The sequence below is a fragment of the Capricornis sumatraensis genome, chromosome 11 (assembly GCF_032405125.1).
Source record: "Capricornis sumatraensis isolate serow.1 chromosome 11, serow.2, whole genome shotgun sequence".
NCBI classification, from domain to species: Eukaryota; Metazoa; Chordata; class Mammalia; order Artiodactyla; family Bovidae; genus Capricornis; species Capricornis sumatraensis.
In genome coordinates this window covers 100,458,309-100,472,120 of record NC_091079.1, presented here as the reverse complement: position 1 = coordinate 100,472,120, position 13,812 = coordinate 100,458,309, and the positions used below count along the sequence as shown (strand labels likewise).

The following is a 13,812-nucleotide window of genomic DNA, read 5'->3' as shown; positions in this document are numbered from 1 at the left end:
TGCGGCCGAAGGCTTCTTCACGGCTGTGTCGCCGTGTGCTGCGCTGAGTGTGCTGTCAACTAAAGCTCGCTGGGCCTTTCCACCCTCCACCCGCCTTCCTGTGTTTCAGTTGCACTTTAATCTGGCTGTAGCACCCTGAGTTTACTCCATGCTGAGTCTCGTCTCCAGCCTTTGAAGATCCTTTGAGACCTGGATTGTTTCAGGAAATGCATTAGCTAGCCCTCAGTTTCAGGTCGTGCACAAACTTTATTAAGCACAGTTTCTTCAGTATCATGCAAGATACAGTTAGACATTGACCTTTCATTCTTGATCAAAATTATTTTATTTCCAAGTGCACCTTCATCTTAGACAAGCCAGCTTTGAGGTTCCCATCTGTTTCTTTTCATCTTTTGCCCAAGTAGGTCTTAAATGCTTGGAAAAACACTTTTTGCTCGTTGGCCAACCTTTGCCCATTCCTATACTTAAACACTTCCATGAAATCTTTAACAAAAATTAATTCACGTTCATTTTTAGTCATTTTTACTTTTGGCAAAGTAAAATATATGTAAAACAAGTTTTATAAAGTTTAGAGGCAATTGGGAAAGAAATCTGAAAATGCAAGATAACCATGTGATAAGGATGGGGAACACATGTACACGCATGGCTGATTCATGTCAATGTATGGGAGAACCACTACCATATTGTAAAGTAAGTAGCCTCCAGTTAAATAAAAGAAAAAAAAATAAATGCTAACGTTCCTTCACACACACACACAAAATAATGTGATAAAAGCATAAAGTATTTTCTTCCCAGAGAGAAAGAATGCTGCTGCTAAGTCGCTTCAGTCGTGTCCAACTCTGTGCAACCCCAGAGACGGGAGCCTACCAGGCTGCCCCGTCCCTGGGATTCTCCAGACAAGAACACTGGAGTGGGTTGCCATTTCCTTCTCCGAGAGAAAGAGGACAATTATTTCTTGTTCTGAGGGTGAAACTCCATGAAACAAATGAAAGAGTATCATTTTGAAAATTATCCATTTTTCTCAGCATACTTCTAAATTTTTTCTTAAATTTTATTCCTAAAACATGGTTCTCTAAATCCTCTTCAGAACGTTTTTAAGTGTTGAAAGAAACCTGTAAAAGGAATTATGTTTAGATAACTTTACGTTTCCCTCGAAGAGCCCACTGTCTTCATGTTTTCTTTTCCGCTTCCTAGAAAATCATCCAGGCTTTTACTCATCCATTCAGTGTGATAAAGCCTTACATCTGCACGTTGGTTTTGTTTTAAATCTCTTAAGCACTGTCACAAACACTTTCCTGCTCAACTCTCATAAAATCTTGAGAAGTAGATGGGGCAGATGCTAGCATTTTTCTTATCTGAGCAAACCCATAAATAAAGAGATGAAATGAGTTGCCTCATATTACACTGGTTGCTGCTGGCCAAATCTTGATTCCAGACCTGGGTCTGGGGTATTCAGGTTACTAAGATCTCTATCCCAAATTTTTTTTTAAATCTCCATTTATGATTTTGATCTGAACACAATGAAATATTTTGTTACTTAGAAGCGGCATATGACTTGCTGGTAATAGGAAATAGGAGCACGACCCGTTTGGAGTATTAACTTGCCTTCAGAACCAAGTAGTCTACCACTGTTTTCCCCAGACCCGACCCCTAGCTTGTTCACTTTGCCTGATTTTTTCAGGGAACGTGAAACACATTTTGGCACTGTTTTGTTTTCCCTTCATTCAAGCAGAGATAAGCAATTGTGAATGTTTGAATGATGAATGAATGAACTTAAATTCCAATAGAAGTGTAGTTAGCCAGGGACTTCCGCGGTGATGCAGTGGATAAGAATCCGCCTGCCAGTGCAAGGGACACAGGCCCCACCGTTGATCAGGAGGATCCCACGCGCCTGGGGCGGCTGCTGAGCCCGCACCGTAGAGCCTGCTGCAGCACGGAAGCCTGCGCACCTGGGCTCCGCGCTCTGCGGCAAGAGCAGCCGGTGCCGTGAGAGCCCGCGTGCCGGAGCAGCGCCGCCGCGTGTGCCGCCGCCGGAGCGGCCGCCTGGAGCAGTGAGGACAGAGTGGGCAGCCTTTCCCTCCAGGGCACCTTCCCAGCCCAGCGGTCGAGCCCGGTCTCCTGCATTGCCGGCGGATTCTCCACCAGCCAGGCCCCCAGGGAAGCCCAGTGAAGACCCCGCACAGCCAACAGATTGATTATTTTAAAAATGGTTAGCCAAGAAATTTCTAAGATGTGGAACTTTTTATGAAATTCAGTTCAGTCGCTCAGTCGTGTCCGATTTTTTGTGACCTCGTTGACCGCAGCACGCCAGGCCTCCCTGTCCATCACCAACCCGCAGAGTATACTCAGACTCTAGTCCATTGAGTCAGTGATGCCATCCAACCATCTCATCCTCTGTCATCCCCTTCTCCCGTGTTCAATCTTTCCCAGCATCAGGGTCTTTTCCAAGGAGTCATTTCTTCGCATCAGGTGGCCAAAGTATAGGAGTTTCAGCTTCGCATCAGTCCTTCCAGTGAATATTCAGGACTGGTTTCCTTTATGATTGACTGGTTTTATAAAATAATGATTCCTAAATTTGACCACTTAATAGCATGGTTACTGCTTAATTTTTAAGACATGATGCGTAGCATAGTTCCCAGAAGCAAGTGTGTGTGTGAGTCGCTCAGTCGTGTCTGACTCTGCGACCCCATGGACTGTATCCCGCCAGGCTCCTCTGTCCATGGGATCCTCCAGGCAAGAACACTGGAGTGGGTTGCCATTTCCTCCTCCAGGAGAAGCAAATGTAATTTCCTAATAAAAAGGTTTCATATTATAAGAGAATATTCATTTCAAGGATACTGTCCATCGCCTACTCCCAATTTTAATGTGTTCGTTTCTTTTAATAGCTACCCAGGTGGATTTAAACAAGTGACAGCTGCTCAGCTTCACCGGAAGGATCCAGTAGCAGTAAGTGCATTGCATTTTTTATTATTATTTATCATTTGTGGCAAGACTGGTTCAGAACCTGGGTTTCCAGTCTTCCTTCTCTTCTAACGGGGCTAGCATTCAGGGCTGAGTTCTTCACTGTATCATACAAGTTTTGATAAGTATCAATAATATTTCATCATCATTCAGTTCTGTATCTTTTCTAATTTAATATACTTTGCATTGAGTCATAGAATTTTGATGCTTTTCTTTTTAATTTCTTGACATCTGCATGATCACCTAGAATATATGATTGCTGAAAGTGTTTTGGGGAGACAGATGTATGTATGCATATATGTTTATATTTTAATTATATCAAACATGCTAGATATGTTGTTCCAGTCTTACACTCTATTTTTGTTATTCACTTTATTATCTTGAAGAGCTATGTTTAAATCTCAATTATGGATTTATTAATTTTTCCTTATAGTTCCATCAGTTTTTTCCCTTGTATGTTTTAAAGATTTAGGGTTAGATAAATCTAAGTTTGGAATTGTAATCTTCCTGAAGAATTGATCGGGGTATGTACTGACTTTATCTCCAATAGTACTTTTTAACTTCTAGTATATTCTTTTTATATATTGATATAGCTGAATCAACCTTTTTTATTTTGACACCTCATATGTCATGTTACAGTTTATTTCTTACTTTACTGAGCTCGATCTCACCTTCCTAATTGGAGGATGACTGTGAGCTTGATTCCACCTTCCTAATTGGAGGATGACTGTGAGCTCGATTCCACCTCCCTAATTGGAGGATGCCTGTGAGCTCGATCTCACCTCCCTGATTAGAGTATAACTGTGAGCTAGGTCCCAGCTCCCTGATTGGAGGGTGACTGTGAGCTGGGTCTCACCTCCCTGATTGGAGGGTGCCTGTGAGCTCGATTTTATCTCCCTAATTGGAGTATAACTGTGAGCTGGGTCTCACCTCCCTGATTGGAGGGTGCCTGTGAGCTGGCTCCCACCTCCCTGATTGGAGGGTGCCTGTGAGCTCGATTTTATCTCCCTAATTGGAGTATAACTGTGAGCTGGGTCTCACCTCCCTGATTGGAGGGTGCCTGTGAGCTCGATTTTATCTCCCTAATTGGAGTATAACTGTGAGCTGGGTCTCACCTCCCTGATTGGAGGGTGCCTGTGAGCTGGCTCCCACCTCCCTGATTGGAGGGTGCCTGTGAGCTCGATTTTATCTCCCTAATTGGAGTATAACTGTGAGCTGGGTCTCACCTCCCTGATTGGAGGGTGCCTGTGAGCTCGATTTTATCTCCCTAATTGGAGTATAACTGTGAGCTGGGTCTCACCTCCCTGATTGGAGGGTGCCTGTGAGCTGGCTCCCACCTCCCTGATTGGAGAGTGACTGTGAGCTGGCTCCCACCTCCCTAATTGGAGGATGCCTGTGAGCTGGGTCCCAGGTCCCACCTCCCTGATTGGAGGATAACTGTGAGCTCGGTCTCGCCTCCCCTCCCTGATTGGAGGATAACTGTGAGCTCGCTCCCACCTCCCTGATTGGACGATGCCTGCTTCACAGCGCTGTGGCGGCTTCTGCCGCGCGTCCCCGTGAGTCCCCGTGAGTCGGCCGTCGCTGTCTGCATCCCCTGCTTGAGCCGCGTCAGCCCCACCCTGCCCCCTCGGCCATCACCGAGCCCTGAGCTGGGCTCCCTGTGTTGACAGCAGGTTCCCCCCAGCTGTCCGATCACACACGCCTGCCAGTGCAGGAGACGCAGGTTTGGCCCCGGGGTGGGGAAGAGCCCTGGAGAATCAAACGGCAACCCACTCCAGTGTTCTTACCTGAGACATCTCATGGACAGGGGAGCCTGGCGGGCTGCCGTTGACGGGGTCACAGAGAGTCGAACTTGACTCAGCGACTGAACAGCGGGCTGTATATGTCGGTGCCCCTTTCTGAGTCCGTCCCTCTCTGCTTCCCCCGCTGTGTCCACAAGTTGAGCTGGTATTATTTTCCTTCTCCTCCGCTTCTTGCTTGCTCTTGGATTGATTTGAATTCATTGATTAGAAAGTGAAAGTGTTAATATGGCTGCATATAATACTAGTAAAAAGTCGTTGTTAGGGCCACTGCTAATATATACCATAACTTTTACAACAAATTATAGTTTTAATACTTCATGAATGTTTTTAAATGTCTTTAAAACTAGCTTCTAGTTTGTTCAGGTATGCTAAATATACACCAGAGGGCAGTATAATCCAACTTTTGATGTTAAGAATTTGGCTTTGGATACCATTTGTAGAAATTGTTTCAAACTATTTTTTATAAACAGATTGAAATGCATTATGAAATATTTGATGATGGCTTTAAGTCTTAATTTTGACTGTGTTTAAAAAAAATTGGTTTCCTTAGGAAGAGGTCAGTTACTTTACCACCAATTCAAACGCTCAGTGTTTTTCGGGAATAAAATACATTGATCAATACATTTAAATAGTAGGTTCTAAAATACTTGTCAATATCTTTTTGTAATTACATGGCAGATCTTTATTTCTAAACTCAAATAAGTGTATTGATTCAGCCCTTTCTTTGTACCCTTTCTTCATCTGTCCCGCATTTTAGTTTCCTTAAGAGTCTCTGTGTTCTCGCATTTTCCCTCTAGTACGGTTCCTTTCTCATGTGCATTCCCTCTCCTACAGCTTATAAAGGTATTTTTTGTGAAACAGACATCACATGCCCTGGGTTCAGATTCAGTTAGGAGGGTCTTTAATATTCATTAGTCCTGCCTCGTTCTGTCTGTCTCTCTCTCTGAACTCCTCAGAGTCCGTGCCCCTGTCTGTGCAGCTGGAATCGCTCGACTGCATGTTCACGTTGCGCCACGTTTATGTTTGGGCCCGTGTGTTTGTGTGTCTGTCATCTTTTTTTCTCACCTGGCAGCTGGTAGCCTTTTCATACTTTACAGCTTTCTCTAATTTGTTATGTTTGCATTTTTCAAATAAGGTATATTTTAAAAATACCAATTTGTGAATTCAAGTAAATAAAACTAATTGTTTTAAGAACATGAAAACCAAATACCAAGAAACTGTGCTAATGTAATAAACTGGCTGTTAGGACAATGTTCACAAGATGCAGTGACTTGCTAATCCAGACAGGTTGCTTAGTCTCAACATTGTCACTTTCTACTAAAGACTTTTAAAACATTAAAAATCTTAAAGACTGGTATCAGTGCTACAGCACTGATAGGAGTCTCTGCTCTGATGAAGCGCTGTCTGCACTGTTGGATACAGCGACCACGAGTCACCTGCGGCAGGTTGGCCACTTGAAATGCAGCTCATGTAATTCAGGCACTGAATTTCTAATTGCTTTTAGTTTTAACAGTATAAAGTCTCTAGGATATAAAGCCTTAGCAGCACTAACATAGAAAACAGATGGGAAATATACGTGGGGTGGCGTTAGCATTTATACATATTGAGGCTTTGTAGTCTGATTTGATGAGAAAATAAAAGGATAAGGGAATCCTCTGCAGTGCAGTCCCATTGTAACACGTACTGTCTCAGTGGGATTAGTTTAATACATGCCGGATTATGTCCTTGAAATATGAGTGCAGAGGAGGAAAGTCAGCTTGCCTCTCCAGATGTCTCTCAGTCGTTTCATGCAGCTCACGCAGTGTGTCTGCGCACACTACATACACGCCAGGAGGCCCACGGGAGGTTATAGAGCGCAGGCTGACACGCACGCAGAGCCGCACCCAGGGCAGCGCTGAGGACGCCTTGGACTCCCCTGGTGGGCTCGTGTGTACGAACCCGCCTGCCAGCGCAGGGGCCTTGGGTTCCATCACTGGGCAGGGAGACCCCACGTGCTATGGGGCAGCTCAGCCCGTGCGCCACAGCTGCAGAGCCCACAGGCCCTGGAGCCTGCTCTCTGCACCAGGAGGAGCCAGTGCCGCAAGCCCAGAAGCCCCTGCTCGTCTCAGCTGGAGTGAGCGCCGCGACGGAGACCTGGCACAGCCTGAAAGAGGGCTTAAACAGCAGGCAAACCGTGATGGTGACCTAACAGGCAGGAAAGCGAGTCACAGGAAGCGTGGTTTGCCCTCTTGGGAGCGGGTATGACAGGTGAAGGGTCCTGGTCTTCTTGATAAGTGACAGAGAGAAACACATTGTTAAGTGTGTTTGCATGTGTGATGTGTCTGTCCTGGGAGTAGGCCTCTCTGGTTTGAATTCCAATAGGGTGGGTTCTGTAACCTCACTGAGTTTGTTTCCTCGTCTGTGAAGTGGAACTTAGTAACATAAACAAGATAACAAATCTAATGCAGTGGCCCCTGTACACGTGTGAGTTCTCAGTGAACGCTCACCATTCCCTTTGTTCTAGATTTGTGACTTAGAGTCAGCCTCAGGATGGTGTGGTCCGGCTGAGTTCATTCACTGGCAGTTTCCTGATCACGCACCTCGGGAAACGGGATTAAACCTCCCTAGGATCTGCTGTTGGAGAAGGCAGTGGCACCCCACTCCAGTACTCTTGCCTGGAAAATCCCATGGACAGAGGAGCCTGGTGGGCTGCAATCCATGGGGTTGCTAAGAGTCGGACACGACTGAGCAACTTCACTTTCACTTCTCACTTTCCTGCACTGGAGAAGGAAATGGCAACCCACTCCAGTGTTCTTGCCTGGAGAATCCCAGGGACAGGGGAGCCTGGTGGGCTGCTGTCTGTGGGGTCGCACAGAGTCAGACACGACTGAAGCGACTTAGCAGGATCTGCTGTAACCTGTATGTAATAGATTATTTGGCCCACAAGCTCTTGTATAAGCGTAGAGAATTTCTTTTTATTCCATCTAAAATCAACACGTACACAGGTTTTCTTAATGTCTTCCTTTTTTTCCCCCTTTTTCTAAATACAGCTAAACAGATTTAAAAGAAGATGGTAATGTACAAAATAACAGAAGTTCTTTTTTTATTGTGGCCACGCATTGCTTGGGCCTCAGTTTTGTTCCTTTCGTGTTCACAGAGTCTTAGCCCACTGCTCTTCCTCACATCTCTTACTGTGTTTATATTCCCATCACGTGGTTCTTACTGAGTGCTCCGTGTATCTGTTTTTCAGATTGTAAAACTAGCTATTTATGGCATGCTCCCAAAAAACCTTCACAGAAGAACTCTGATGCAGAGGTTGCACCTTTTCCCAGATGAAGTAAGTCCTCGAAGATCCTTTATTAAATTTTTAATTAAATATTTTCTCATTTTAAAATAATTGTTTTGTTTTCAGTAATTTTATGTCGACTTTTGAAATATTTTTTGCCTTTTATAGTAACTACACTACAAAAACAATTGCTTCTGTTTTAAATCATAAAGTGAACCATCGTCAAACTAAAAATCAAAACTCTAAGATCCATATTTCATTTTAATAGCTGCTTTTTTAGAACAAGGAGCTATACTCAGAGCCCCGTTTACCTGAGGGTTCTCATAGGGAATGCCATGAACTACAGAGAAGCATGAATTCAGTGTGCTCTTTTGTGACCTGTCTAGCTTCTATGAATCATAGACAAATAGCTTGGCTTTGATTGCTAATTAGTTCCCATGATATAACTTCAGAGTCCTTGTTCCTACTCAGAACTTGTTCAGCTAAAAAGAACTTGAAAATAAAAAGACAGTTTTATTCATGACTATTATACTGGTATGAGTACTTAGCTCTTCTCTCCAGTATAATATAAACACTAGAAGTTCTATAGGAAATAGTTGAGTCCAGGCTCTAGACTCAGACTGCCTGGGTTTGAATACATGTCCCTCCATTTACTGACTTCGTGGCCATTATTATCTGTTTTCTCGTCGGTGAAATGGGTGTAGTAATTGCACCTGCGTCATAAGATTGTGTAAGAATTAGATGAAACAACATTGTTTAGGTACTTAGACCAGGCCCTGGAACAGTAAGTACTAGTCGGTATCAATATTACGGGTTATAATTGTCCTTATAGTTCCTAGTAAAAGAATAATATAGAATTCATTCCAGAATATCAAGTTCTATCAGCTATTCAAGGCACTTGTAGGTTCTATTGTTAGCTTAAATAATGCATAAGTAAATTATTCAGACTTTTACCTAAGTGGTAATTGTTAGCTTTGCTTTGCATGAATGAGTAGAATAATTTCCCCCGTTCGTTTTACCTGTGAGGTAACAAGCGTGGGAGTAGTATCATCATGTAAGGATAAATGACCTTGGGCATGAAATTAAAAGAACTTTAAACCTGTTTCTGATTGTACTTTCACTTATTTTTAGCAACCATGATTTCTAAAAGGGACAAAGAAAACAGTAATGTCATTTTTCCCAGTTATCAAGGTAGATGGGTTTTGGTGTAAATTACTCAAATGAATAAATGAGCCCATTTCCCCAAAAACGGATTTTGCTAAATTTTCAAAAGCTTGACAACACATTTTACCATCATGGCCACGAGGAAACGGGCGCTCAGACGCTGTGGGCAGCAGTGCGAAGCGGCGCAGCCCACGAGGACTCCAGGGGCGAGGCGGCAGGTAACACAGACATATGTGAGGAGGTTCCTGCTTGGTCCAGCAGCCTTGTTTACAGCAGGCTGCCCCGAAGAGGCACATAGACAAGATTACTGTTTCCATACTATCCGTAATAGTAATGGACATAAACAAACGCTTGTGCGTAGGAAATTGGCTAAGTTATGCTACATCTGTTCAGTTGAGTAGCACAATTATACAAAAAGGAATGCCAGATACCATTGTGACTTGGTAAGTAATGCTTTCCAAGATACATTATTAAGTGAGAAAGAGCAAGGTGGAAAAGGATATAGGTAGCATACTACCTTTTGCAGGCATTTATACATGTATATGTTCACACACACACACGTATATCTTTTTGCATAAAGAATCAAGATTTTATATATTAAAAAAATAAATGCCAGTACCAATAGAAGTAAGCAGAACTAGTTCTCAGACTGTGTTTTCTAAGTGCTATTCCATATTAAAAGGAATGTGATTCTTAGAGAAGTAGTTGATGCTAGGTCTGGAACAAAAAAATTTATTTTGGAGTACACACATGTACAAGGTTATTATTTCTGCATTATTCATAATAGCAAAATAATAAGTAACAGAAAGTAAGTCAGTGCTCAAAGATGGAGAAATATCAGCACAGAAGGCAACTTGAAGTGGTGCCCACTGAACAAATGCGGGACTGTGAGCCTTGAAATGAATGGGCGTAATGATGGATTACTTTGAGTAGAAAACAGAAATCTATGAGCCCACAATGCTAGTCCAAAAATTATTTTTAACTTATTGTAATTTCCCTTCTTTTTCGAGAAGGAAGAGCTCTTCTTTAGAGAAGAATGTCGTCTAAACCATGTAGAAAATAATACTGAATTAGAAAACCCACCATCATCAGAGTATCGTATATCCATTGAGTTAAACGTTGCAGAACAGGATATTCACAGAGTTTCAAAACACTTTCAACACATGCCACAGAGAACTATTTAAAAAGGGAAAAGATTCTTCTACGTTAAAGGCATCTGGTCAACCACCACCCGTAACCAAGACATTAAATTTATCATCAGTGTGGGATAAACTGATGTTGTACGCCTCCTACTTCGAATGAGGCACTGAAGACCCAGCATAAACTATATAGGGTCCTGCCAGAAATGTTTACCCTGAATCTGATCATGAGGAAACAGCTCAAAAATCCAAAGGAAAGAGGATATTCTGCAACACAGTTGGACTGGCCGCTTCGAAATTAATTTCCTAAGAGACAGATAAACCAGGGAAAGTCTTCCAGTCAAAGGAAACTAGACTAAAGAATGCATCATGCATGTTAAACAACATAGTAACATAATAGCTGTAGCCTGTGACACTTGACCTTGGAGCAGAAAAAGAAAGCTACATAGGACTTCATTAGACCACTCTGGGAAATTTGAATATGTACTCTGTGTGTGTGTGTGTGTGTGTGTGTGTGTGTGTGTGTGTATACACTCACTGTTCAGTTCAGTCGCTCAGTCGTGTCCGACTCTTTGTGACCCCATGAATCACAGCACTCCAGGCCTCCCTGTCCATCACCATCTTCCGGAGTTCACTCAGACTCACATCCATCGAGTCCGTGATGCCATCCAGCCATCTCATCCTCGGTCATCCACTTCTCCTGCCCCCAATCCCTCCCAGCATCAGAGTCTTTTCCAATGAGTCAACTCTTCACATTTGGTGGCCAAAGTACTGGAGTTTCAGCTTCAGCATCAGTCCTTCCAAAGAAATCCCAGGGTTGATCTCCTTTCAGTCCAAGGGACTCTCAAGAGTCTTCTCCAACACCACAGTTCAAACGCATCAATTCTGGGGCGCTCAGCTTTCTTCACAGTCCAACTCTCACATCCATGCATGACCACAGGAAAAACCATAGCCTTGACTAGACGGACCTTAGTCGGCAAAGTAATGTCTCTGCTTTTGAATATGCTGTCTAGGTTGGTCATAACTTTTCTTCCAAGGAGTAAGCATCTTTTAATTCCATGGCTGCAGTCACCATCTGCAGTGATTTTGGAGTCCCCCAAAATAAAGTCTGACAGTTTCCACTGTTTCCCCATCTATTTCCCATGAAGTGATGGGACCGGATGCCATGATCTTCGTTTTCTGAATGTTGAGCTTTAAGCCAAGTTTTTCACTCTCCACTTTCACTTTCATCAAGAGGCTTTTTAGCTCCTCTTCACTTTCTGCCATAAGGGTGATGTCATCTGCATATCTGAGGTGATTGATATTTCTCCCGGCAATCCTGATTCCAGCTTGTGTTTCTTCCAGTCCAGCGTTTCTCATGATGTACTCTGCATATAAGTTAAATAAGCAGGGTGACAATATACAGCCTTGACACACTCCTTTTCCTATTTGGAACCAGTCTGTTGTTCCATGTCCAGTTCTAACTGTTGCTTCCTGACCTGCATACAGATTTCTCAAGAGGCAGGTCAGGTGGTCTGGTATTCCCATCTCTTTCAGAATTTTCCACAGTTTATTGTGATTCACACAGTCAAAGGCTTTGGCATAGTCAATAAACCAGAAATAGATGTTTTTCTGGAACTCTCTTGCTTTTTCGATGATCCAGCGGATGTTGGCAATTTGATCTCTGGTTCCTCTGCCTTTTCTAAAACCAGCTTGAACATCAGGAAGCTCACGTTTCACATATTGTTGAAGCCTGGCTTGGAGAATTTTGAGCATTACTTTACTAGCATGTGAGATAAGTGCAATTGTGCCGTAGTTTGAGCATTCTTTGGCCTTGCCTTTCTTTGGGATTGGAATGAAAACTGACCTTTTCCAGTCCTGTGGCCACTGCTGAGTTTTCCAAATTTGCTGGCATATTGAGTGCAGCACTTTCACAGCATCATCTTTCAGGATTTGAAATAGCTCCACTGGAATTCCGTCACCTCCTCTAGCTTTGTTAGTAGTGATGCTTTCTAAGGCCCGCTTGACTTCCCATTCCAGGATGTCTGGCTCTAGATGAGTTATCACACCATCGTGATTATCTGGGTCATGAAGATCTTTTTTGTACAGTTCTTCTGTGTATTCTTGCCACCTCTTCTTAATATCTTCTGCTTCTGTTAGGTCCATACCACTTCTGTCCTTTATCGAGCCCATCTTTGCATGAAATGTTCCCTTGGTATCTCTAACTTTCTTGAAGAGATCTCTAGTCTTTCCCATTCTGTTGTTTTCCTCTATTTCTTTGCATTGATCGCTGAGGAAGGCTTTCTTAGTTCTTTGGAACTCTGCATTCAGATGCTTATATCTTTCCTTTTCTCCTTTGCTAAGTTGTTTCATCAGTGTTAGTTTTCCTGAACATGAATATGTAATGTGATTACGTCAGAAACAGTTCTTATATTTAGAAGATATATATGCTGAAATATTTAGGGATGAAATATTGGCAGACAACTCTCAAATGTTACAGTCAAAAAGAGTGTTTGGTGTATATGTGCTTATGAATAGATAGAAAGCAATCATGTTGTATTTTAACAATTAGTGAATTTAGGTGAAGGCTAGATTAGTTCACTCATTTTCACAACTTTTCTGTAGATTAGAAATTCTCTTAAAAATTGCGTAAACTGGGACTCCCCTGGCAGCCTGGAGGTTAGGACTCTGCCTCCACTGCCCAGAGCCCAGGTTCAAGAGCTCAGCTCCAGAGCCCAGAGCCCGGGATGGATCCCTGGTTGGGGAACTGAGATCCTGCTGGCTGCGAGGCGCGGCCAGGAAACAGACAGGAAAGCAAGAAGGGGGAAACCTGTGAATGATCGCCTTCCCCCCCCCACCCCGCCCCCAGCCCGCGGCCCATGCTTCTGTTTTCTGCTTTTATTTTCCTCATTTCCCTCTTCAGCTAACCACCCGCTCTGCAGAAGGCATCATCACAGAGAGGGAAACTCTGATAACACCCTCGGTTGGCCCGTGAGGGCGCCCTTCCCTGCGTGCGTTAAAGGAGCACTTCCCCACCTTTCTGCTTCCACTTCACTCAGCATCTCCATCCCTAACTGCACACTGGTTTTTGTCCATTCTTTCAGTGGATTCCTTAATAGTGGTGAAATTTGGTAAGCTCATTTCAGTCAAAATTCTATTCAGTTCAGCAAACACTTAGCAGAAACACACTAGGTTCTAAATTCTCTATGCTGAATGAGCAGTTGGCAGTGTTAAAATTGTCTTTGCAAATGTGATCTAAGGATTTTTTTAGTAGTTTTCCACAGAAGTGTGAAATGTTCATGCATTTTCATGAATACCGAGCTGGCAGATAGACTTCCTTATTAAGTAAAGATGGAGTAATTAACAATAGCTAACGTGTCTGGGCATCCTTTGCTCATTCTGGTTCTGTGTGCTTACACTTGTGTATTTGAATATGCTGGGCAAGGAAAGTTAAATGGTTTTCAAATGCTTTTCAGTGAAGAAACAATTGTGAGTAATGTTTATT

At 43.1% G+C, this 13,812-nt stretch overlaps 1 protein-coding gene across 1 annotated transcript in view; it reads left to right on the top strand.

The window, feature by feature from the left end:
* The window catches only part of MRPL13 (mitochondrial ribosomal protein L13), a 41,870-nt gene that overhangs the window by 11,276 nt on the left and 16,782 nt on the right, over positions 1 to 13,812 (top strand). Inside the window, exons 4-5 of the mRNA XM_068983999.1 lie at positions 2,883 to 2,943; positions 7,990 to 8,076. Coding sequence (XP_068840100.1) covers positions 2,883 to 2,943; positions 7,990 to 8,076 — 148 coding nt within the window. The remainder of the gene's footprint in view (positions 1 to 2,882; positions 2,944 to 7,989; positions 8,077 to 13,812) is intronic.